General features: G+C 41.5%; 1 protein-coding gene across 1 annotated transcript in view; it reads right to left on the bottom strand.

The window, feature by feature from the left end:
• STX12 (syntaxin 12) overlaps positions 1–13,150 on the bottom strand; it is a 39,421-nt gene extending 26,271 nt beyond the window's left edge. The window contains exon 1 of the mRNA XM_049878439.1: positions 12,917–13,150. Within this exon, the coding sequence (XP_049734396.1) occupies positions 12,917–13,034 (118 nt within the window). The 5' untranslated portion in view covers positions 13,035–13,150. The remainder of the gene's footprint in view (positions 1–12,916) is intronic.
• Between the last annotated feature and the right edge of the window lie 11,608 nt (positions 13,151–24,758).

Here is a 24,758-nt window from a genome sequence, read left to right as displayed (position 1 = left end):
GATAGCAGATAAGAACTACTTTAGGTGAAGGGAAAGACAACACACAATACAGGCGAGGTCAGCACAACTGGACTAAACCAAAAGCAAAGAAGTTTCCTGAATAAACTGAATGCTTCGAAGGCCAGCATAGCAGGTGCAGGGGTTTAGGGACCATGGTTTCAGGGGCCATCTAAGTCAATTGGCATAAAACAATCAATTAAGAAAAAATTCAGCATCCCACTTTGGAGAGTGGCGTCTGGGGTCTTAAATGCTAGCAAGCAGCCATCTCAGATGCATCGATTGGTCTCAACCCACTTGGATCAAAGGAGAATGAAGAACACCAAGGACACAAGGTAATTATAAGCCAAAGAGAAAGGGCCACATAAACCATAGACTACAACAGCCTGAGACCCAAAGAACTACATGGTGCCCGGCTACAACCGATGGCTGCCCTGACAGAGAGCACAACAGAGAACCCCCGAGGGAGCAGGGCAGCAGTGGGATGCAGACCCCAAATTCTCATAAAAAGACCAGACTTAATGGTCTGACTGAGATTAGAAGGACCCCAGTGGTCACAGCCCCCAGACCTTCTGTTGGCCCAGGACAGGAACCATTCCCAAAGCCAACTTTTCAGAGAGGGATTGCACTGGACAATGGGATGGAGAGGGATGCTGGCGAGGAGTGAGCTTCTTGGATCAGGTGGACACTTGAGACTATGATGGCATCTCCTGCCTGGAGGGGAGATGAGAGGGTAGAGGGGGTTAGAAGCTGGTGAAATGGACAATGAAAACAGAGAGTAGAGGGTGGAAGCAGGCTGTCTCATTAGGGGGAGAGCAATTGGGAGTATGTAGCAAGGTGTATATAAGTTTTTGTGTGACTGACTTGATTTGTAAACTTTCACTTAAAGCACAATAAAAATTTTTTAAGAAATGGACGAGAAAGTAGGAGAGGGCAGGAAAACTGGTAAGGTGGCACCCAAGGTCAAGAAGGGGAAAGCATTGACAGGTCATGGAGTATGTAACCAATGTCACAAACGATACGTGTATTAATTGTTTAATGAGAAACTAATATGCTCTGTAAACTTTCATCTAAAGTATAATAAAATAAATAAATAACTTAAAAAAAAGTCAAACACATGAGCAACGAAAAAAAAAAGGTCAAGGAAACAGATCTCATCTTACTGGCTGTTTTTATAAAGTAGATCACTCCTTAGAAATTCTAGAGGTATGTCACAGTGTCAAGGTGTTTATCATCTATCAAGACTTATTAAAGGCAGTAGGATTTGAGCAGAATTTTACAGAGTATGGAAAAAATATCAATTAATCATCAGCTGCTCTCTCTATATCTATAGTCTCAGCTGAGAATTTTTTTTTTTTTTCCCACCTAGGCTTTTGTGGTTGCCTTTGTTAAGATGACCAGAATTTGTTGTTGTTTTTCAGGGAGGGTGGTAAGAGGAAGGGCATTTTAGGGCGTCATTTGCTAGCTAAGCACTGTAATTAATCCAAGCCTCCATTACCGGTAAATTTCTGAATATTAAGATATTTTCCTAAAAGTTTCCAGCAAGGCTCAGGTATCAGATATCCCAAAACTCATATCATAAGGGCAGTAATGTCTTGTTTTACTGGAATCCAAAGAAGTAAAACCTTTTGTATACTGCCTTCCATAACTACCAAAGTCAGGAATTTATTTAAAAATTTTCACTTGCGTGTACTCAAAATGTCAAAAAGCAAAGTGATACTTTGTAGAAAGATTTTAATCAAAATGGGCTGAATCAAAAGGGTTTTCTGGTCAACTTGGCTAATGAGAAAACACTTTTTCCAAGCATTCTAGCAAAAAAAATTTTACTTTAGACTGTTTCTTATAACAATTTGGAAAAAAGATACTTGGGTATTTCCTATGAAATGCTACATAATTTTAGAGCCAGATGACTAAGCCAAAGTCCTTCAGTTCCTAGTGTGCAATTTTGTTATTTTTGTAACTAGTCATTCAACTCCTCCTATCACTCATCTCTCGTTTTTTTAAAAGCATGGCCTGGCTAAAACTTTAAAGGCTATAAAGCAAATCAATTTACTGTACATTACAAATAACATCCATACAAGGAACTACTCTAAATTGAACACTCTTTGTGTGCTTTTAGCTGGCATCAGCTTTAAGCAGGATCTTAATCTCCAAATAAAGCTTAATCCAAATCAAGGTCTAATCAAATCGAAAGCAACCACGATCACAGGTGGGAAAAAATTTCTCTTCATTTGAGAGACTCTAATGGTCTAATCCGGTATATAAAACAAAGGTAAATTCAACTAGAATACATTATTTACACCAAACGACAAAATGATAGCCTATATGGTAATTACGACAATGGAGTCATCTCAGTGTCTTACTCTGACAGGTTTATATTCTGTTTTTATATAGCTACAATAAAAATTACCCGACTTTTTAAAAATAGCCACTGTATTTCAAAAGTAAAGCTCTAAACTGAAGATGAATACTAAGTTCCAAAGGTATAATCTTTTGTGATTACATAGTGGTTAAGAACAAAAACTCTGAGTTAAGACTGTCTATGTCAGATTCCTGGTTTCACCACTTCCTAGCTGCATGATCTGGAGCAAGTGGTTCCACTCCTCTATGCCTAAGTTTCCTTACCTAAAAAATAGGGGTAACAAGGTAACACTCATTTGGCTGTTGTGAGGATGAAATAACATAAAACCAAAATTAAAACACAGTGTCTGGCATATAAAAGGACTCAATTAAGTGTCAAGCCCAAGCCCAGTGCCATCGAGTCAATTCCAACTCATAGCGACCCTATTGGACAGAGTAGAACTGCCCCATAGAGTTTCCAAGGAGCGCCTGGCAGATTAGAACTGCGACCCTTTGGTTAGCAGCCGTAGCACTTAACCACTACGCCACCAGGGTTTCCCAACTAAGGGTAGCTATCATTATTACCAAACTCAAGGCTGTAAAACAAAATGTACTTAGCTATGATAAAATCAATTAAGTACATATTGCTGTTATTGTTAGGTGCTGTCAAGTTGAGCTTTCGACTCACAGTGATCCTACATACAACAGAACAAAACAATGCCTGGTCTAGTGCCATCCTCACAGTCATTGTTATGTTTCACCCTATTGTTGCAGCCACTGTGTCAATCCATCTCATTGAGGGTCGATCTTCTTTTTCACTGACCCTCTACTTTACCAGCCATGATGTCCTTCTCCAGGGACTGATCCCTCCTGATAATATGTCCAAAGTATGTGAGACAAAGTCTTGCCATCCATGTTTCTAAGGAGCATTCTGGCTGTAGTTCTTGCAAGACAGATTTGTTCATTATTCTGGCAGTCCATGTATATTCACTATTCTTCACCAACATCATAATTCAAAGCCATCAATTCTTCTTCAGTCTTCCTTATTCATTGTCCAGCTTTCCCATGCATATAAAAAAAAAAAATAAGGCAACTGAAAATACCATGGCTTGGGTCAGGAGCACCTTAGTCCTCAAGGTGACATCTTTGTTTTTAACACTTTAAAGAGGTCTTTTGCAGCAGATTTGCCCAATGCAATACATCATGTGATTTGTTGGATGCTGTTTCCATGGGTATTGATCGTGGATCCAAGTAAAATGAAATCCTTGATAACATCTATCGTTTCTCCGTTTATCATGATGTTGCTTATTGGTCCAGTTGTGAGGATTTTTATCTTCTTTATGTTTGGGTGTAATTCATACTGAAGGCGGTAGTCTTTGGTCTTCATAGGTAAACTGCTTCAAGTCCTCTTCACTTTCAGCAAGCAAGGTTGTGTCATCTGCATAATGCAGGTTGTTAATGAGTCTTCCTCCAATCCTGATGCCATGTTCTTCTTCGTATACTCCAGCTTCTCGCATTATTTGCTCAGCATACAGACTGAATAAGTATGGTGAAAGGATACAACCCTGATGTACACCTTTCCTTATTTTAAACCACACAGTATCCCCTTGTTCTGTTCAAACAACTGACTGTCTATGTATGGCTTCTGCAAGAGTACAATAAAGTGTTCTGGAATTCCATTCTTCATAATGTTATTCACAATTTGTATGATACACACAATCAAATGCCTTTGCATAGTCGATAAAACACACATAAATACCTTTCTCATGTTCTCTGCTTTCAGCCAAGATCCATCTGACATCAGGAATAATATCCCTCATTCCTCGTTTTCTTCTGAATCCAGCTTGAATTTCTGGCAGTTCCCTGCTGATGTACTCCTGAAACAGTTTTGAATGATCTTCAGCAAAATTTTACTTGCTTGTGATACTTATGACACTGTTTGATAATTTCTGCATTCTGCTGAATCATCTTCCTTTGGAATTGCACAAATATGGATCTCCTCTAGTCAGTTGGCCAGGTAGCTGTCTGCCAAATTGCTTTGCGTAGACAAGTGAGTGCTTCCAGCGTTGCATGTTTGTTGAAACATCTCAGTTGGTATCCCATCAATTCCTGGAGCCTTGTTTCTCGCCAATATCTTCAGTGCAGTTTGAACTTCTTCCTTCAATATCATCGGTTCCTGATCATATGCTACCTCCTGAAATGGCTGCACATGAACCAATTCTGTTTGGTACAGTGACTCGGTATTCCTACCATCTTCCTTTGATGCTTCCTTTGTCATTCAATATTTTGCCCATAGAATCCTTCAATGTTGCAACTCGAGGCTTGAGTTTTTTCTTCAGTTGTTTTAGCTTCTGAAATGCCAAGCATGTTTTTCTCTTTCAGTTTTCTAATTCCAGGTCTTTGCATATTTCATTATAATACTTTACTTTGTCTTCTTTAGCTGCCCTTTAAAATCTTCTGTTCAACTCTTTTACTTCATTGTTTCTTCCATTTATTTTAGGTACTCGACTTTCAAGAGTAAGTTTGAGAGTCTCTTCTGACATCCACTTTATTCTTTTCTGTATTTTTAATGACCTTTTGCTTTCTTCATTGATGATGTCCTTGGTGTCATTCCACAACTCATCTGGTCTTCGGTCACTAGTGCTCAATGTGTCAAATCTATTCTTGAGATGCTCTCTAAATTCAGGTGGGATATACTCAAGGTCCTACTTTGGCTCTCCTGGACTTGTTTTAATTTTCTTCAGCTTCAACTTGAACTTGCATATGAGCAATTGATGGTCTGTTCTGCAGTCGCCCCCTGGCCTTGTTCTGGCTGATGATTCTGAGTTTTTCCACCATCTCTTTCCACAGATGTAGTCAATTTGATTCCTGTGTATTCCATCTAGTGAGGTCCACGTGTACAGTAGCAGTTTATGTTGTTGAAAAAAGGTTATTTGCCCTGAACAGGTCATTGGTCTTACAACTTCCAACATCATGCGATTTCCAGCATCATTTCTATCACCAAGGCCATATTTTCCAACTTTCTGATCCTTTTGTTTCCAACTTTTGTATTTCATTCGCCAGTAATTACCAATGCATCTTGATTGCATGTTTGATTATTTCAGACTGCAGAAGCTGGTAAAAGTCTTCAATTTCTTTATCTTTGCCATTAGTGGCTGGTGTGTAAATTTGAACAATAGTCGTATTAACTGGTCTTCCTTGTAGGTGTATGGATATTATCCTATCACTGACAGCATTGTACTTCAGGATAGATCTTGAAGTGTTCTTTTTGATGATGAATGAGACTCTATTCCTCTTCAATTTGTCATTCCCAGTATAGTAGACCATCCCAGAACCCAGTACCAGTGCCGTCGAGTTGACTCTGACTCATAGCGACCCTATCATTATCCAATTCAAAATGGCCAATACCAATCCATTTCAGCTCACTAATACCTAGGATATTGATCTGTATGAGTTCCATTTCAAATTGAATGCCAACTAAATAATATCCACTGCTGTGCCAGGCACTGTAGCTAAAGAGAAATATATAATGCATGGTCTCTAGCCCCACAAAACTAATAGTCATCTCTCTAGATGTTATGACAGGTCAAAAAGCATGAATTATATGAAGAAACACAATATAAGTAAGTGCTAAACTGTGAGGGGAAAATGCTTACAAATCCAAAGAAAAAAAAATAGCTACCATTTCTATAGCACTTATGCCATATGAGTTAGAATCAGCTCAATAGCAACAGGTGTGCCACAGGCATAGTGTTATGGATTGAATTGTGTCCTCGAAAATTATGTATTATAAATCCTAACCTCTATGCCTGTGCTTAAAATCCCAGTTGGGAATGGATTCTTTGTTATGTTAATAAGGCAGGATTAATGTAGGGGGTGTCTTGAGTCAATCTCTTTTGAGATATAAAAGAGAGTAAATAAGAAAGCAATAAGCACAGATAGGCAAGTGAGATGCCAAGCCACCTCAAAATTGCCCAGAAGCAGAAGCTCAAAGAGATAAGAATCTTCCTCCAGAGTCAACAGAGAAAGCCCTCACCTAGAGCCGACACCCTGAATTGAAACTTCTAGCCTCCTGAACTGTGAGAAAATATATTTCTGTTTGTTAAAGCCACCCATTTATGGTATTTCTGTTATAGCAGCACTAGATGACTAACACACACTATTTTAAGCACTTTATATAAATTGCCTCATTTAATCCTCACACCCTGATGAAGTAGACATTATTATCAACTCCACTTTATAAATGAGGAAACAGAAATAGACAGGTAAAGTAATATGTTTATATAGCTAGTAAGAAGCAGATCTAAGATTGAGTCTGACTCCTGTACCTACCCACCTAACTGCTAAACTATAACGTGTGTGTGGTGGGGGGGGGGGGGGCGGGGGAGTGCTCAACAGGTAGTATCACCTTTTGTTGCATATCTACTGTGTGTACCAGCACTATATCAGAAAACTTCAAACATTCCTCTTTAACAATTCTATTCATTTTACAGCTAAGGGAGCAGACAAAAAAAGGAAAATAACCTGCCCAAGGTTAACAGTACACGCAGCAGCAGAGGCTCAATCCAGATCTGCTAACCCTAAGGCCCATGCTCTTCTGTGACTTTCCTTTACGTTTCAAAAGCAAAGGAAGGCTTCATTACAAGGGGAAGGATTTAAGCACAACTCAAAGGATCTGTATAATTTAGAGAGCTAGGAAGACAGGGAGAGGACAGATAGTAATGACAGGAGGAACAGGATGCGCAAGAACTCGAGCAAAAACAGCGTCCAGGAACATTAAGAAAAATAGCCTGCCTGTAGCAAAGGCTGAGGAGGAGTACAAAGTATGACTAGTGTGGGTTAAGATTTCAGAGAGAATGGAATGTTAAAATTTGATGCAGTAGACAACAGAAAGTCACCGTCAGCTCTTGAGGCGAGTGGCGTAATGAAAACGGGATTTTAGACATACATCACTGCTATGTTCATCCACATTATCAGGATAAAATAGAATGGGGAAAGAGTACAATGAGAGACACTAGCTTAGAGTATGCTGTTGGCATACAGGTATTGAGATTATAAAGATTTAAGAGGGTGGCAATGAAATAAAAAGCAAGGGGCAAATGTGAAAATAACTTCGAAAGAAGAATCCGCAGGATTTCATGATAATCAGTTTTAGAAGTTCAATTGCTTTTTGTTATTTTAGGAAACAAAAACATATCAATAAATTATCAATGTAAGGAACAGAAATGTTGTTTTTGAATCTCCTAAAATAGTTAACTTTGAGGCTGTTGTGCTTTTCCCTATAGTTGACCTTGCAATACTCCCCAGACCTTCCCTTCTACAATAGACAAAGCCAAGTATTTTTCCTCTGTGCCCCACACATTCCGATACCAGCCTTTTGTACCAGGCAGTCAACCTTAGCTGTACCTATAACAACCCCCACACAGTGACCTGCTGTATCTCAGGCTGATGGGTTCAGCAATTCCAAACCTGTGCCAGTGACTGGACAATTTAGAAAAAAAGACAGATATTCTCTCAAACTTTCAAAGGGTACTTGCAGGCCTATATAGTGTGGGATATACCCATGAGCTCACATTCAGAGGGTATACTTGAGTATGTTAGCCACATCTTAGAGAGGTTTGAGGGATAGGCACTAGTCATTTAACTGGGTAGATGCAATGTCGTTCTTCCAATTTCCTAATTTCTACTTCCTCACCAAACAACTCCAAGGGAAGAATTTCATCTTGTACTGTTTGGAGTCATACAATGTGGTAGGTACCAGATACTACTATATGGCATACAATGTGGTACCACATGGTATAAGGGGAAAGAGGCAGGAAGAGTTCTAAGGTAGCAGGAAAATCACATTCATTCAAATCAATTCAATAATAATTTATTAAGCATCAAGATATAAGATCTGATGCCCAGTTACCTCTCTGACCTTTTTTTCCTACTATGCACCCTTTTTTTTCTGGAACCCTGTGGCACAGTGGTTAAGGGCTCAGACACTAACCAGAAGGTCGACAGTTCGAATTCACCAGCTGTTCCTTGGAAACCCTATAGGGCAGCTGTACTCCGTCCTACAGGGCGGCTATGAGTTGGAATCAACTCAGCAGCAGCACGTTTTTGGGTGCACCCTTACGTTAACTGCAGTCGAGCCACACTGGCCTTCTCACTATTCTCTGAAAACACCAAGGTCTTTGCTCTTGCTGTTCTCTCTGCCTAGAATAGCTTCTCACACAGCTCCTTCCCTCACTTCCTTCAGGTGTCTACGAAAACGTCACCTCCTCAGAGAGATCCTCCTTGACCAACTTATCTAAAATAGCATACCCACCCTCCTCTCCCTTCACTCTCCATCCCTTTACACTATTTTTCTTTGTAGCACTTATTACTTGGGAATATACGTATGTCATTGTTGTTCAGTGCTGTCGGGTCTATTTAGACTCACAGTGACCCCGTGTAACAGAGTATAACTACTCTATAGGGTTTTCTAGGCTGTAATCTTTACAGAAGCAGATCTCCAGATCATTCTCCTGAGGAGCCGCTGGGTGGGTTCAAACTGCCATCCTTTCAGTTAGCAGCTGATCACTTAATCATCGCACAACCAGGGCTTCATACACAGACACACACACACACACCCTCTATCAGGGCAGGGGCTTTATCCATCTTTCTCATTCCTCTTACCCCGGTACCTAGAACAACACCTGGCACATAGCCAGTGCTCAAAGAATATCTGTTAAATAGGTGAATGAATGAGTCTCCCATATGCCTGGGACTGAGATGAGTACTGAGAATATAAAGATGAGTAAGTCATGTTCCCTGCCTCAGAGGAGCTAACAATCTACCGGGGAGACAAGACACACCACAAGAAGGGAATAGTAGAAACCCCACCACTTCAGAGTCTCCTCTGGAGAGTGGAAAAACAAGTCACTTGTATACTTAAGTGTTAGCTACTACAGAACTCTAATAGTAATTTTAAAAATTTGAAAAAGGCTAATTGCTGGTCATAAGGGACAGACCTGGTTTCAAATTTAGGCACTGCCATTTATGAACTAAGCAATTATTGAACTTCTGTCGGACTGTATCTTAATCCTTAAAATGGAAATTCTATTGGTACCTATTTCACAGCGATATTGGAAAATTAAGCCAGATAATACAGTGAAAATATCTTTCCTATAGCCTGGAACACAGTATGAACTCAATAACTGTTAGCTATCAGTGTTATCATGGTTGATTCCAATGACCCCCTTGAAGCTTTATCCAGTCAAAAACTGTGGTGAGTTGCTGTCGAGCCGAGTCTGACTCATAGCGACTCACAGCAACCCCACGTCTGCAGCACAGAACTGCGCCATAGGGTTTTTAGGGCAGTGGCTTTTTGGAAGCAGATCACCAGGCCTGTCTTCTGAGCCACCTTTGGATAGGTTCCAATTACCAACCTTTCTAGTTGTTAAGCACTTAACTGCTTGCATCACCCAGGGACTATTTAAGCCTTATCAATTCTATCTCCAAGGAAATATCTCCTATCCTTCCCTTCCTTTTCACTCTCACAGTCCCTAACTCGTATCTCTCATTCCAGTTATGAGTTAGTTCCATATCTCACTCAATTATACATTCTTAAAGAATTAAATCCAAGCCCCTTTGGATTTGAACTTGGATTTAAACCCAAACACTAAAAGCCTTTCATGTTTGGGCCCCAACTCATCTTTCCAACCCTATTTTCCACTGCTTTCCTGAGTCCATCACTCTAGCCATATTGAATTATTCTGCTTTTCTATATACACCCCCTGCCTTCCCACTACCATGCTGTTCCTCATTTTATTCCCTCTTTCTGGAATACTCTTTCCTCTTTACCTTCAAAAATCCAAACCCTTACCACCATCTTTCCAACCAAGCTCAAATGCCTTCCCTGATTCCTCTCAAGTGAAAATGGTCTCCCTCTCCTGAATACCCACATAATGTTATTTGTACCTCTTCTATAGCACTGATTCCTTTCAACCTTACATTTTGGTTGTTGTGGTGCAGTGAAGTACTTAATATGGCCCTTCTAGCCATAGTCTTTGTGACTCCCACACAATGATTGGGTCCCCAATCTACTGCCATTGACTTGACTCTAACTCATAGTGACTCTTTAGGACAGAGTAGAACTCCAGTATAGAGTTTCCAAGGAAGAGCTGGTGGATTTGAACTGCTAACCTTTTGGTTAGCAGCCGAACTCTTAACCACTGCACCACCAGGGCTCCAATGATTGGGTAGGACCATGCAAATAAGGTGTATGGACACTAATGAGGGGATTGGTCAGTTTTGCCACCCTGCTAAGCTTAAAAGAGAGCCAATTCCAGAGCAGAGGGGGAATCTGACTACCACCAAGAAGAGACAGGAGCAGAGAGTGTCCTTTGGATGCTGGGTCCCTGCACTGGGAACCTCCTAGAACCAGGAGACCAAGAGACAGAGCTGTAACACCGAAGAGGGTGGCAGCATAGAAACAGCGGCAGCAGAGGCAGCAGAACCAGGAGGCCAGCAGGAGACTATGTTGTGGGTGTGTTGACCCACTGAGCGAGAAATCTGAGCACCCTCAGGTAAGAGGCTTGCTGGTGGGTTGGAGTGGCTCCGGACACTTGTCAGTAGAGCTAGGTTCGCTGACCCACGGAGCCAGAGCTGAACGCCTTCAGCCGAGGCTTACTAGTCGAGTTGGTTGCCTCCGGGCACTTACCAGGAGAGCTAAAGAGCTTTGTAACGCTTGCCCAAGCAGGGCAGAGGTCTGGCCAGCCCAAGAGGCCCCGGGCCGGGGGGTGAGCCCATGGGCCAGAGAGAGGCCTGCCTGCTGCACAACCGAGAAGAGGCTGTCCTGATCGAACAGCTGTATCCTGAGCGTTCCTCAGCCTCAGTTGTAACCTGTTACTTCCCTAATAAACTCCGTAACTGTGAGTTCTGTATGGCCATTGCAGTGAATTATCAAACTCAGCAGAGAAGTAGAAAATGCCATGGGAGGGGTGGTGTCAGAATTGGTAAAAAGTTGGAGAGGAGTTATGTCTGACGTCCACCTTACATGAATCAGCCGTGAGCTGTTGATGCTGACAATGAATCTCCTCCCTGCCTTGTGAAGTTGGATGGGGAGGTCAGACACCACCCCCATGCCATTTTCACAGTTGTTTATGAACTGCACAGGCTCCCTGGGGAAAGAATTTTGTTTCGGTTCCTCTATTTTCTATATAGCCTGATACTCAAACAAATATATGTTGAATGAATATTTCACAAATACACAGACATTAAAATTCGATTTAGCCTCAACAACAGCTTTCTGCCTTGAACCAGAATTTTCTGATCTAACCTGCATTACTGCTCCCTCACAAGAGAAAATTGGAGCTTTCTAACCAGTGGTCATATTAATCTTTTTTTTTTTTTTTAATTCTGGGTTTAACAGGATTATATTCTTCTTTCCACTTCCAAATCAGCCAGTCTCAATCCCTTCCCATCAGAAACTTTCTGCCTCTCAAGTTCCACAATCACCATTTAAATTGAAAAGCAAAGTGATAGATTATTCTTCAAAATATAGAACAAAATTGTAGTACAGGACCAACTAGTTCTACCTATTAACAGAGTACAGCCAAGCTCAAAAAAACACAATCATAAGCGACGATAATGATCACCATTTGTTCCAAGTAAAGTTGCTGCTGCCCACCTCCTGTTTACAAAGCTCTGAGCTGATTTTCAGGCCCAAGATACAGGTTGTATTTGACTCATTCAGCTACAGCCTCACTCAGACCCTAATGGTGAGGAGGGAGTTTTAGGACAAACAATGACATTCTGAATTTCACCACTACCTACCAAGTCTTACTTGCTATGTGATTGTCGCCAAGTCCCTGGACTTCTCTGTGCATCAGATTTGTTCAAGAGTAGCTAAATATTAAGAAGAACAAAAGCCTCATATGCTTGAAATCCAAAAATATACCCAAATCCTTTGTTACGAAAAAATAATAATAATGTAAATTGAAACGTTTTTGGTGAATCCTCTTCATTAAAACAGAAGTCATCTCACTCAAATACTAATCATCACATCTGATCCCTCAACTCATTTACAAGAATTATGTATAAGTCACCCGAAAACATACACTCTCCACTTCCTTTAATTGAAAGTTGCTGATTTCCTAGGAGCCAGTGGCTGAGCAGAATGTAAACCTAAAGCCTAAATCAGTAAACAACCTCCGATCCAAACTGGCCCAAGAAGAAAGCGAGGTGGGTAGGGGGAAAGCGGGTGACAGGAAAAACTCGGCTGACCACTGCGCCAAGTCCACGCATTCACTGCTCTCCAGGACACACACACACACCCCCACCCTAGGGCTGTTAGCTGTGCTGTTGAGGCCTCAGCACCGTGGCGACAGAACTCCTGAGAAGAAACTCGAGCTTCAGCAGCGGCTCGGGACCCTCGGGGAGTCGGGCCTGACAGATTAGGGGATGGCAGCCCGGCGGCCCCAGCGTGGAGAGTCCAAGACAGCCTCAGGTGTGGCTTTGGTCTCAGAGCCGGTTGGGTTCCGCGTCCCGGCAGCCTCACCAGGCCTGTCCCGGGACGGCCCCCGCCCCCCAGCCCAGTCCCCTGTCTCACTGGCTTGGCTGATCCGCTGGATGTTGCCGCTGCATGTCTGGATGATGCTGTTGAAGTCCCGGAGTGGGGGCCCTGAGGGCCCCGGGTTCCGGTACATGTGTAAGGGGCCGTAGGACATGATAAGGAGCTGAGACCGGCTCGCCCTGCGCGGTGCTCCAACCGGAAGCAGCTGTCAGACGGGACCGGCAACCTGACGGGGAAACCGGGCACAGAAAGGGCGTGGAAGGGGCTGAAGCTGCGTGCGCACTAGCTCCGCCCCCATGCAGCGCGCACGCGTCCGCCCTGCCCCGCCCCGCCCCGCCCCGCAGCGCGCGGGCGCCGCTGAAACCAAAGCCTGGGGAGAGTTTAGACTAGACGCGCGGAAACTTGGGGATGCGGGCTCCTGACGTCACATAATTGGGACTCGGCTACTTGGGTGGCGGTGTTGTTTCTTGCAAAGACACAGTGACAGGCGGCAAGAATTTTCGATTTGCATAAAATTGTACCAGATGATCTCAGCCCTGACATCCTTTTATGTTCTATTCTGAGAATTCAGGCCCAAATATGGGAAAATTCGATAACCTCGAAACCAAGCCCCTGAAATTGCTCGCTCCACTTCTGAACTCTAGGGCTTTGGTAGTATTTGCGGGGCACTTTCACGGTTCACAAACGATTTTCATTTTTCCCTCCACCCCTCTTGTAATTCCAAACAATAAAATAATATTTATTGAGCATCTACTATGTGTGAATCCTCACTGCAATTCACTTGTTGATAAGTTTTTTCACGGCAAGTCACGATGTTCTATCTATATTTTTAATCTTCAGAATAGATAATGGACAAATTTTTTAAAATCTTGAAGTAACCAGGCAAACTAAGCATTATTATTTTCCTTTTTACAGATGAGAAAATTAAGATCATAGAGATTCTCTTTACTGAAGTTTGACTGCAAAATCTGTACACTAAGCTAACTCCATCATCACCTATTGCCCTAAAGTTTATCCCCTTATTCTCAAATTCATTCTCCATGTAAACCCCTCCCAAATAGCCTCTTCATCTGTATCCCAGACGGGGATTTCTTGGAGAACTATAGTCCCAAAATGTAAAAATCATTCCCTTAAGTAATTTGGAGAATAAGACCTCAATGTTCCAGTAAGACTGCATTTTGTCAGTGAAAGGAAAGGCATGGGTAGGATTTTGATTTGGGAGGGAGTCAAGACACTGGAGGAGTGAAGGGGAGCTGGTAGTGTGCTTTCCTGTGTTCTCCAGCAGCCCTGCCCTAGGTTGCTGTGCAGTCTGTGGGGAACGGCAGAGAAAGAGGAAGCTGCTTCCCTGTGTTTACATATGTGGGAAGGGGCCCCAAATGGGTAAATGAGCCTGCATTCAGGCTCAGAGCTATTATAAGCAAGACTCTCTTTTTCTTTAGTGCATTTATGAGAACATTTCTTTCTTCATAGAAAAGGACATGACATTTGGGGCTCTTGTTTTATTAAAACCCTGTCATTTCTTACAATCCATAGTTTCATGTCAAGTCTTACAGAAAATTATATAAATTGTACGTTTTACTCATAAAATACTGTTGAGGATGTTTTCATTTACATTTTCATTACATTTGACACTGTATAAAGTAAAGTTGAAAAGTACTATCTTAATAATGGAAATGATACCAGAGATCACATGATAGAATTTTGCAAGACCAATGACTTCTTCATTGCAAATACCTTTTTTCAACAACATAAACAGCGACTATATACGTGGACTCCGCCTGATGGAATACACAGGAATCAAATCAACTACACCTGTGGAAAGAGATGACAGAAAAGCTCAATATCATCACTCAGAAGAAGGCCAGGGGCCAACTGCTGAACAGACCATCAATTGTTCATATGCAAGTTAAGCTGAAGCTGAAGAAAATTGGAACAAGTCCATGAGAGTCAACGTATACACCTTGAGTATATCCCACCTGAATTTAGAGAGCATCTCAAGAATAGATTTGATGCACTGAACACTAATGACCAAAGACCAGACGAGTTGTGGCATGACATCAGGGACATCATGCATGAAGAAAGCAAGAGGTCACTGAAAAGACAGGAAAGAAAGAAAAGACCAAAATGGATATCAGAAAAGACTCTGAAACTTGTTCTTGAACATCGAGTAGCTAAAGTGAATGGAAGAAATGATGAAGTCAAAGAACTGAAGAGATTTTAACGAGCAGCTCAAGAAGACAAAGTAAGGTATTATAATGACATGTGCAAAGACCAAAAGAGAAGAACATGCTTGACATTTCTCAAGCTGAAAGAACCGAAGAAAAAACTAAAGCCTCAAGTTGCAGCATTGAAGGATTCTATGGGCAAAATACTGAACTATGCAGGAACCATCAAAAGAACAAGAAAGGAATACACACAGTCACTGTACCAAAAAGAATTAGTCGCCGTTCATCATTTCAGGAGGTGGTATATGATCAAGAACCGATGGTAGTGAAGGAAGAAGTCCAAACTGCACTGAAGACGTTGGTGAAAAACAAGGCTCCAGGAATTGACAGAATACCAACAGAGATGTTTCAACAAACGGATGCAGCACTGGAAGTGCTCACTTGTCTATCTCAAGAAATTTGGAAGACAGCTACCTGGCCATCCAACTGGAAGAGATCCATATTTACGCCTATTGCCAAGAAAGATGATCCAACCCAATGCAGAAATTATGGAACAGTATCATTAATATCACATGCAAGTAAAATTTTGCTGAAGATCATTCAAAAGCAGCTGCAGCAGTACATCAACAGGGAACTGCCAGAAATTCAAGCCAGATTCAGAAGAGGACGTGGAACCAGGGGTATCATTGCTGATGTCAGATGGATCATGGCTGAAAGCAGAGAATACTGGAAAGATGTTTACCTGTGTTTTATTGACTATGCAAAGGCATTTGACTGTGTGAATCATAACAAATTATGTATAACGTTGCAAAGAATGGGAATTCCAGAACACTTAATTGTGCTCATGAGGAACCTGTACATAGACCAAGAGGCAGCCTTTGGAGCAGAACAAGGGGATACTGTGTGGTTTAAAGTCAGGAAAGGTGTGCATCAGGGTTGTATTCCTTCACCATACCTATTCAATCTGTATGCTGAGCAAATAATCCAAGAAGCTGGACTATATGAAGAGGAACAGGGCATCAGGATTGGAGACTCATTAACAACCTGCATTATGCAGATGACACAACCTTGCTTGCTGAAAGTGAAGAGGACTTGAAGTACTTACTGATGAAGATCAAAGACTACAGTGTTCAGTATGACTTACACCTCAATATAAAGAAAACAAAAATCCTCACAATTGAACAATAAGCAGCATCACGATAAATGGAGAAAAGATTGGCGTTGCTAAGGATTTCATTTTACTTGGATACACCATCAACAGCCTTGGAAGCAGCACTCAAGAAATCAAACAACACATCACTGCACTGGATAAATCTGCTGCAAAAGACCTCTTTCAAGTGTTAAAAAAGCAAAGATGTCATTTTGAGGACTAAGGTGCTCCTGACCCAAAGCATGGTGTTTTCAATCACCTCATATGCATGCGAAAGCTGGACGATGAATAAGGGAGACCAGAGAAGAATCCATGCCTTTGAATTGTGGTTTGGCAAAGGATGTTGAATATACCACGGACTGCCAAAAGAACAAACAAGTCTGTCTCGGAAGGAGTACAGCCAGAATGCTCCTTAGAAGCAAGGATGACAAGACTTTGTCTTACATACTTTGGATGTGTTATCAGGAGGGATTAGTCCCTGGAGAAGGGTAAAGTAGAGGGTCGTCGAAAAAGCAGAAGACCCTCAACAAGATGAATTGACACAGTAGCTGCAACAATGGGCTCAAACATAACGACCATGAGGATGGCGCAGGGTTAGGCAGTCTTCCTTCTGTTGTACATAGTGTCGCTGTGAGTCGGAATTGACTCCACGGCACCTAACAACAACAAAGTAAAGTTCAGTAAAGGTATTTATCGCCTAGGAATTGAAGTTACAGTTGTTTTTTTCCTCCATTTGAAATAAAAGTAGTTTCCATCTGTTCATCTTTCATAGCAGTAAATTTGTGCCTTATACATGCCAAATATTTATTGAACTCATACATAAATAATAAAAATAACTACCATTTCTTAAATACCTATTAGGCGCCAAGCAATGTGCACACATTTTACATACATTATTGCTAATCCCCAAGGTAAAGACCATCTGTGGTCTGACAAAATTAAGCTTATTAACTTGCTGCAGCCAGGGAGACTGTAAAACAAGTGGATCCTGGAACATCTCATCAAGCACAGGAAGAGACAGAGTTAGTTATTCTAGGCTTTGAGGGAAAGATGGAGGGTAGGTAAAACGTAAAAGAAGCAGTATTTTGATAGCCTCAAAGCACACCCAGGCTATGTATAATAGGATTGACATCAGGCCTGAACTAACTCAAAGGCTTGGGAATCCTGTTTCCTTGGAAACTACAATGTGAAGATAAATGTGGAATGTTGTATCTGGAAATCCCTTATCTGAAGCTCTGCACCTGGGTTGGAAATTGAAACTGCTTCTCTCTGTCAAAGTAACCCAGGTTCTCAAAGCAAGAGTAGAATGTTCCATTCTTATATAATTTCCAACAGCAAATTTTCTGAAAATCTGATTTTAGAAAATAAGGTTTCTCAGCACTCTGTCCTTGTGTTAATTAACAAAAACAGTTTTTCAAGTTGACACTCAGGAAGGCAAGATTAGCTCCTTGGTACAGACAAGGAAACTGGTATTCTCTAGAGATTATGGGTATTTGCCCAAGGTCATACAGTTGTTAAGTGGCAGAGCCAGGACTCATACATAACCTATGACCCAGAAAGTCTACTTCTAATTATATATGCAACAGAAATCCATACATATGTGTTCCAAAAACCAGGTATAAGAACGCTCATAGCAGCATTTAAAAAATGTCTTAGGCAACTGGACTAAACCAAAAGCAGTTTCCTGAATAAACTGAACACTTCGAAGGCCAGCGTAGCAGGGGCGGGGGTTTGGGGACCATGGTTTCAGGGGACATCTAGGTCAACGGGCATAATGAAATCTGTTAAGAAGACAGTCTGCATCCCACTTCGGAGAGTGGCGTCTGGGGTCTTAAACACCAGCAAGCGGGCATCTAAGATATATCAATTGGTCTCAATCCACCTGGAGCAAACAGGAATGAAGAACACCAGACACAAGGTATTTATGAGCCCAAGAGACAGAAAGGGCCACATAAACCAGTGACTACATCAGCCTGAGACCTGAAGAACTAGATGATGCCTGGCTACAGCTGATGACTGCCCTGACAGGGAACAGAACAAAGAACCCCTGAAGGAGCACGAGAGCAGTGGGATGCAGACCTAAAATTCTTGCAAAAAGACCAGACTTAATGGTCTGACTGAGACTAGAAGGACCCCGGAGGTCATGGTCCCCAGACCTTCTATTAGCCCAAGACAGGAACCATTTCCAAAGCCAACTCTTCAGACAGGAATTGGACTGGACTATCATTTTTTTTTTTTTATCAGATAGAAAATGATACTGGTGAGAAGTGAGCTTCTCGGATCAAGTAGACACATGAGACTATGTTCGCATCTCCTGTCTGGAATGGAGACAGGAGGGCAGAGGGGGTGAGAATCTGACCAGATGGACACGAAATAGAGAGTGGAGAGAAGAAGTGTGCTGTCTCATTAGGGGGAGAGCAACTAGGAATATATAGCAAGGTGTATATACATTTTTGTATGACAGACTGACTTGATTAGTGAACTTTCACTTAAACCACAATAAAAATAAGAAAAAAAATTTTCTAAATGTCTAGGACTGAGAACGTTTTTCCTGTCTTTAATTTTTATTGAGTTATGACTGACATAGAATACAATGCACAGATAATAAGTGTTCAATTCAATGAGTTTTGATACTTGTATACACTCAGGTAGCTGCTGCCCAAACAAAGATATAGAGCTTTCCCGTCATCACCCCAGAAAATTCCCTCAAATCGTGCTTCTTTCCAAACGGTTCCCCTCGTGCTCAGAAATCATCTTCTGATTTTTATCACTACAAATTAACTTTGTGTATTCTTGGATTACAGAAATGGAATCGTACTGTATGTATTATTTAGTGTTTGGCTTGTTTCACTTAACAAGCTGTTTTTGAGATTTATCCATGATGTTGCATCTATCTGTGGTTTGGTCCTTTTTATTGCTGAGTAGTATTTCATTACATAAATATACAACAATTTGATTATTCGTTCTCTTATTGATGGATATTTGGGCTATTTCCAGTTTGGGGTTATTATGAATAAGGTCATAGCAGCACTTATTTTTAATAATTCCAAAGTGGAAACCACCCAAATTTCCATCAACAGCAGGATGGGTAAATTGTGGAACTACAGAGCAAAATAAATAAATAATAAATAACCTACCACGATGTGAATAATGTGGATGGCCTCTCCCAAACATAATGTGTAGCCAAAGAAGCCAGACACAAAATAAGTACATGCTACGTCATTCCATTTTTATTAAGTTCAAACCTGGGAAAAATTAAGCTATATTATTAAAAGTCAGAATTGTACCTTTGAGAAAAGAAGGAATGACTAGGAATGGACACATGAGGTGGGCTTCTAGAATGCTGGTTTCTTTATCTAGGTGGTGGTTATACGGATGTGTTTACTTTGTGAAAATCCATCGCCAGACACTTGTGAAGTGTGCCCTTTTCTGTGTGCACTTCAATAAATAAGTTTCGTATTTTAAACATAAAGCATTCTTATCACCAGTATGATGAGCTTCCTGAATCGTAGGGGAGGGGGGTCAGTGGAGGAATTCACTTAGATTGCAAAAAAGACTGCACTAAAATTAGCGGTCTATCATACATTGCTGGTGGGAATGCAAAACGGTACTTGCCACTTCAGAAGTCTGGCAGTTTCTTATAAAGTTAAACATAAACTTATTTTACAACCCAATAATTCAGCAATCCTACTCCTAGGTATTTACCCAAGAGAAATAAAAATACAGTGAAACCTCTGAGAGCAGGGAACTCGACCTGACTGCCCTGTTTTTCCACATCTCACAAGTTTTCTGACTTCGACAGGGTGCAGTCTTACCACTTTTCTATCGCTTGTTTTAGTGGAAAATATTTTAGTTTTCCCTCTCTAACAGGTTTCTGCTTTACACAGGTTCTGGCTTTCAGAGGTTTTACTACACATGTCCATACAAACACCTGTGTGCAAACATTTAAGGCTACTTTGTTTATAATAACCCAAAACTGGAAACAACTCAAATGTCCATCAGCTACTGAAAAGATAAACAAATTATGGTACATCCATACAATAGAAAACTATTCAGCTATAAAAAGGAACAAAGTACTGAAGCATGGGATGAACCACTGATATATGCAAACACGTGGCTGAATCTCAAAAGTGTTATGCTAAGTGAAAGTAGCCAGGCCCAGAAGGCTACATATTGTACCACTCCATTTATATGACATTCTGGAATAGGCAAAGAAGAGACAGAAATGAGATTAATGGTTGTCTGAAGCTGGAGTTGGGCTAAGGGTATCAACTACAAAGGATACAAGGGAACTTTTTGGGGTAATGGTAATGTTGCATATCTTGATTGTGTGGGTGATTAGGCAACTGCATACATTTGCCAAAACTCATCGATCTGTACACTAAAAAGAATAACTTTACTGTATGCAAATTATATTTAATAAACCTAACTAAAAAAAAAAAATGCCATTCTAGCTATCAGTGCAGTAAAGTGGCGTGCATGAGGTAGGTAATCTGGAGTTGAAAAAAAAAAAAAGGTGCAGAAGTTGTAGATTACATAAACGTTCTGGTGGCCAGAAGTTATCTTGGGATAGAAGTAACTTTGGAAGCAAAAACCAAGTGAATGTACCTGTTCATTCTAATTTATCACTGTACCACTGTCTTAGTTACCTAGACAGTGGTACAGTGATAAACTGCTATAACAGAAATACCACAAGTGGATGGCTTTAACAAAGAACAATTTATTTCCCCACAGTAAAGTAAGGCTAAAAGTCCAAATTCAGAGTGTCAGCTCCAGGGGAAGGCTCTCTCTCTATTGGCTCTGGAGGAAAGTCCTTGTCCTCAATCTTCCCATGGTCGAGGAGCTTCTCAGTTGCAGAGACCCCTGGTCCAAAGGAAGTGCTCTGCTCCTGGCACTGCTTTCTTGGTGGTATGAGGTCCCCAACTCTCTGCCTGCTTCCCTTCCCTTTTATCTCTTGAGAGATAAAAGGTGGCGCAGGCCACACCCCAGGAAAACTCCGTTTACACTGGATCATGGATCTGGCCTGGGTAAGGGTGGTATTACAATCCCACCCTAATCCTTTTAACATAAAACTACATCACAAAATGAAGGACGTCCACAGAATACTGGGCATCATGGCCTAACAAAGTTGATACACACAGTTTTGGGGGGACATAATTCAATCCATGGCAATCACCTTTTCAGAAACCCTGGTGGTATAGTGATTAAGAGCTATGGCTGCTAACCAAAAGATCAGCAGTTTGAATCCACCAGGTGCTCCTTGGAAACTCTATGGGGAAGTTCTACTCTGTCTTATCTCTCAGGAACCAGAAAAGGTTGATTCTGTGTAAGTCATGGATGACAATAGCTTAGAAAATGGAAACTGTACTATGTGCCAAGAAATGTTCTAAAGACCTCTACCACCACATGACACCATCTTATTTTTCAAGTAGAGTTGATAATCTGCTGCAAGGGCAACCTGGCAAGCACAGGTAAGCAAAGAAGTCATTGATTTAAGTAACAGCTAAGAAATATGCAGTACTTTCCCCCAAAATGACACTTTTTATTCCTGCCTTCAAAATCCAGAAGTTCGCAGTGGTTAGTTACTTAAAAACATAGGTCCTATGCAAAGGCATTCGACTGTGTGGTTCATAACAAACTATGGATAACACTGCGAAGAATGGGAATTCCAGAACACTTAATTATGCTCATGAGGAACCTTTACATAGATCAAGAGGCAGTTGTTCGGACAGAACAAGGGGATACTGATTGGTTTAAAGTCAGGAAAGGTGTGCATCAGGGTTGTATTCTTTCACCATACCTATTTAATCTGTATGCTGAACAAATAATCTGAGAAGCTGGACCATATGAAGAACGGGGCATCAGGATTGGAGGAAGACTCATTAACAACCTGTGTTATGCAGATGACACAACCTTGCTTGCTGAAAGTGAAGAGGACTTGAAGCACTTATTATTGAAGATCAAAGACCACAGCCTTCAGTAGGGATTACACCTCAACATAAAGAAAACAAAAATCCTCACAACTGGACCAATGAGCAACATCATGATAAACGGAGAAAAGACTGAAGCAGTCAAGGATTTCGTTTTACTTGGATCCACAATCAACAGCCATGGAAGCAGCAGTCAAGAAATCAAAAGACGCATTGCATTGGGTAAATCTGCTGCAAAGGACCTCTTCACAGTGTTGAAGAGCAAAGATGTCACCCTGAAGACTAAGGTGCACCTGATCCAAGCCATGGTATTTTCAATCACATCATATGCGTGTGAAAGCTGGACAATGAATAAGGAAGACTGAAGAAGAGTTGACGCCTTTGAATTGTGGTGTTGGCGAAGAATATTGAATATACCATGGACTGCCAAAAGAATGAACAAATCTGTCGTGGAAGAGGTGCGGCCAGAATGCTCCTTAGAGGCAAGGATGGCGAGACTGCGTCTTACATACTTTGGACACGCTGTCAGGAGAGATCGATCCCTGGAGAAGGACATCATGCTTGGCAGAGTACAGGGTCAGTGGAAAAGAGGAAGACCCTCAGCGAGGTGGATTGACACAGTGGCTGCAACAATAAGCTCAAGCATAACAACAATTGTAAGGATGGCTCAGGACCGGGCAGTGTTTCGTTCTGTTGTGCATAGGGTTGCTATGAGTGAGAACCGACTCGACAGCACCTAACAACAACAATAACAACAAAGGTAAATGTGGCAACCAGTCTCCAAGAGGCCCCACTGATTCTCACCTCCTGGTATTAATGTGCCTGTGTGATCTCCTCCCACATTGAATAGTGCAGGTGATTTGACCTCTGTAACCAACAGGATATTGCAGACATCACCAAGTCCGACTTCTGAAGCTTTCATAAAAGATATTGCCGCTTCTGCCTTGCTGTCTTGCCTCTGTGCCATGTGTGGCAGAATAGACTGTCTAATGATGGCCACCACAATAGCTTCCATCCCACATGTTCTACTTTGTTACCCTCCCATCAAGAGAAGGGATTTATGTCCCCTGCCCTTGATGCTTCTCACTGCTTTGACCAATAGAGTACCATGGAAGTGAGGTTATGTGACTTCTGAGGCCAGGTCATAAGATGTAATACAGCCTCAGCTCTGTTAACTGGAACACGTGTGCTTGGAGTCTTGAGCTACCATGTAACAAGTCTGAACACCTCAAGGCCACCATGCTGGAGGCAGCAGAACTATATGGAAAGGCCACATATAGGCACTCCAGTCACCATTACTAGACTTCGAGTCATCCCAGCCCAGGCACCAGAGATGTAAGTCAACAGAGCCTTCAAGAGGTGATTCCAGCTCCATTAAGTCACCCTCAGCTTTTCAATTTTCCCAGTTGAGGACCCAGACATCATCCCCACTGTCCCCTGCAAATTCTTGACCCACAGAGACCACGGGCATATTAAAATGGTTGTTTTAAGCCACTAAAATTTGGGATAATTTGTTACACAGAAGTAACCACAACACCCTGTTAACTCCTGACAGTTTTGGCCTTCCTGAGCAAAGCCCCTCCTCCAAGGTCCCTGAGCTGGCTGTCAGTTCAAGATAGCTATACTGCTTGTATTATACGGTCTTAAACTGCAAAGGATAGTCTGCTAACTTGATGGTTATTTAGAGTGGTTGAAGAGCTTCCTGAAGAACTAGATGATGTTTTTATCTGTTTCTTCTATATTCTTCCCTTACGGTGGTTTTTCAGGAATTATCAGTGTATCCTGATTGCATGTTTAATCAATTTCAGATTGTAGAAATTGATAAAAATCTTCAATTTCTTCATCTCTGGCCTTAGTGGTTGGTACGTAAATTTGAGTAACAGTTATATTAACTGATCTTCCTTATCCTATCACTGACAGTGTAGATCTTGAAATCTTCTTTTTGACGATGAATGCAATGCCATTCCTCTTCAAGTTGTCATTCCCGGCATAGTAGACCATATGATTGTCCTATTCAAAATGGCCAATACCAGTCCATTTCAGGTCACTAATGCCTAGGATAGCAATGTTTATGCATTCCGTTTTTGATGATTTCTGATTTTCCTAGATTCATACTTCATACATTTCACATTCTGATTATTAATGGGTGTTTGCCGCTGTTTCTTCTCATTTTGAGTCATGCCACATCAGCAAGCGAAGGTCCTGAAAGGTTGATTCCATCTGCCTTCATTAAAGTCAACTCTGAGTAGGCAGCTCTTCCCCAGTTGTATTTTGAGTGCCTTCCAACCTGAGGGCTCATCTTCTGGCACTATTTATCAGACAACGTTCTGCTTCTATTCATAAGGTTTTCATTGGCTAATCCTTTTCTTCTTAGTCTGTCTTAGTCTGGAAGCTCAACTGAAACCTGTCTGCCATGGGTGACCTAACTGGCATTTGAATACTGGTGGCATAGCTTCCAGCATCACAGCAACACGCAAGCCCCCACAGTATGACAAACTGACAGCTTGTCAGGATGCATTGATAATTACTGGTGATTGGAATGTAAAAGTTGGAAGCAAAGAAGAAGGATCAGTAGTTGGAAAATATGGTCTTGGTTATAAAAACAATCCAGAGATCACATGATAGAATTTTGC

The sequence above is a fragment of the Elephas maximus genome, chromosome 3 (assembly GCF_024166365.1).
Source record: "Elephas maximus indicus isolate mEleMax1 chromosome 3, mEleMax1 primary haplotype, whole genome shotgun sequence".
Classification (NCBI taxonomy): Eukaryota; Metazoa; Chordata; class Mammalia; order Proboscidea; family Elephantidae; genus Elephas; species Elephas maximus.
This window is presented reverse-complemented; position numbering and strand designations above follow the sequence as displayed.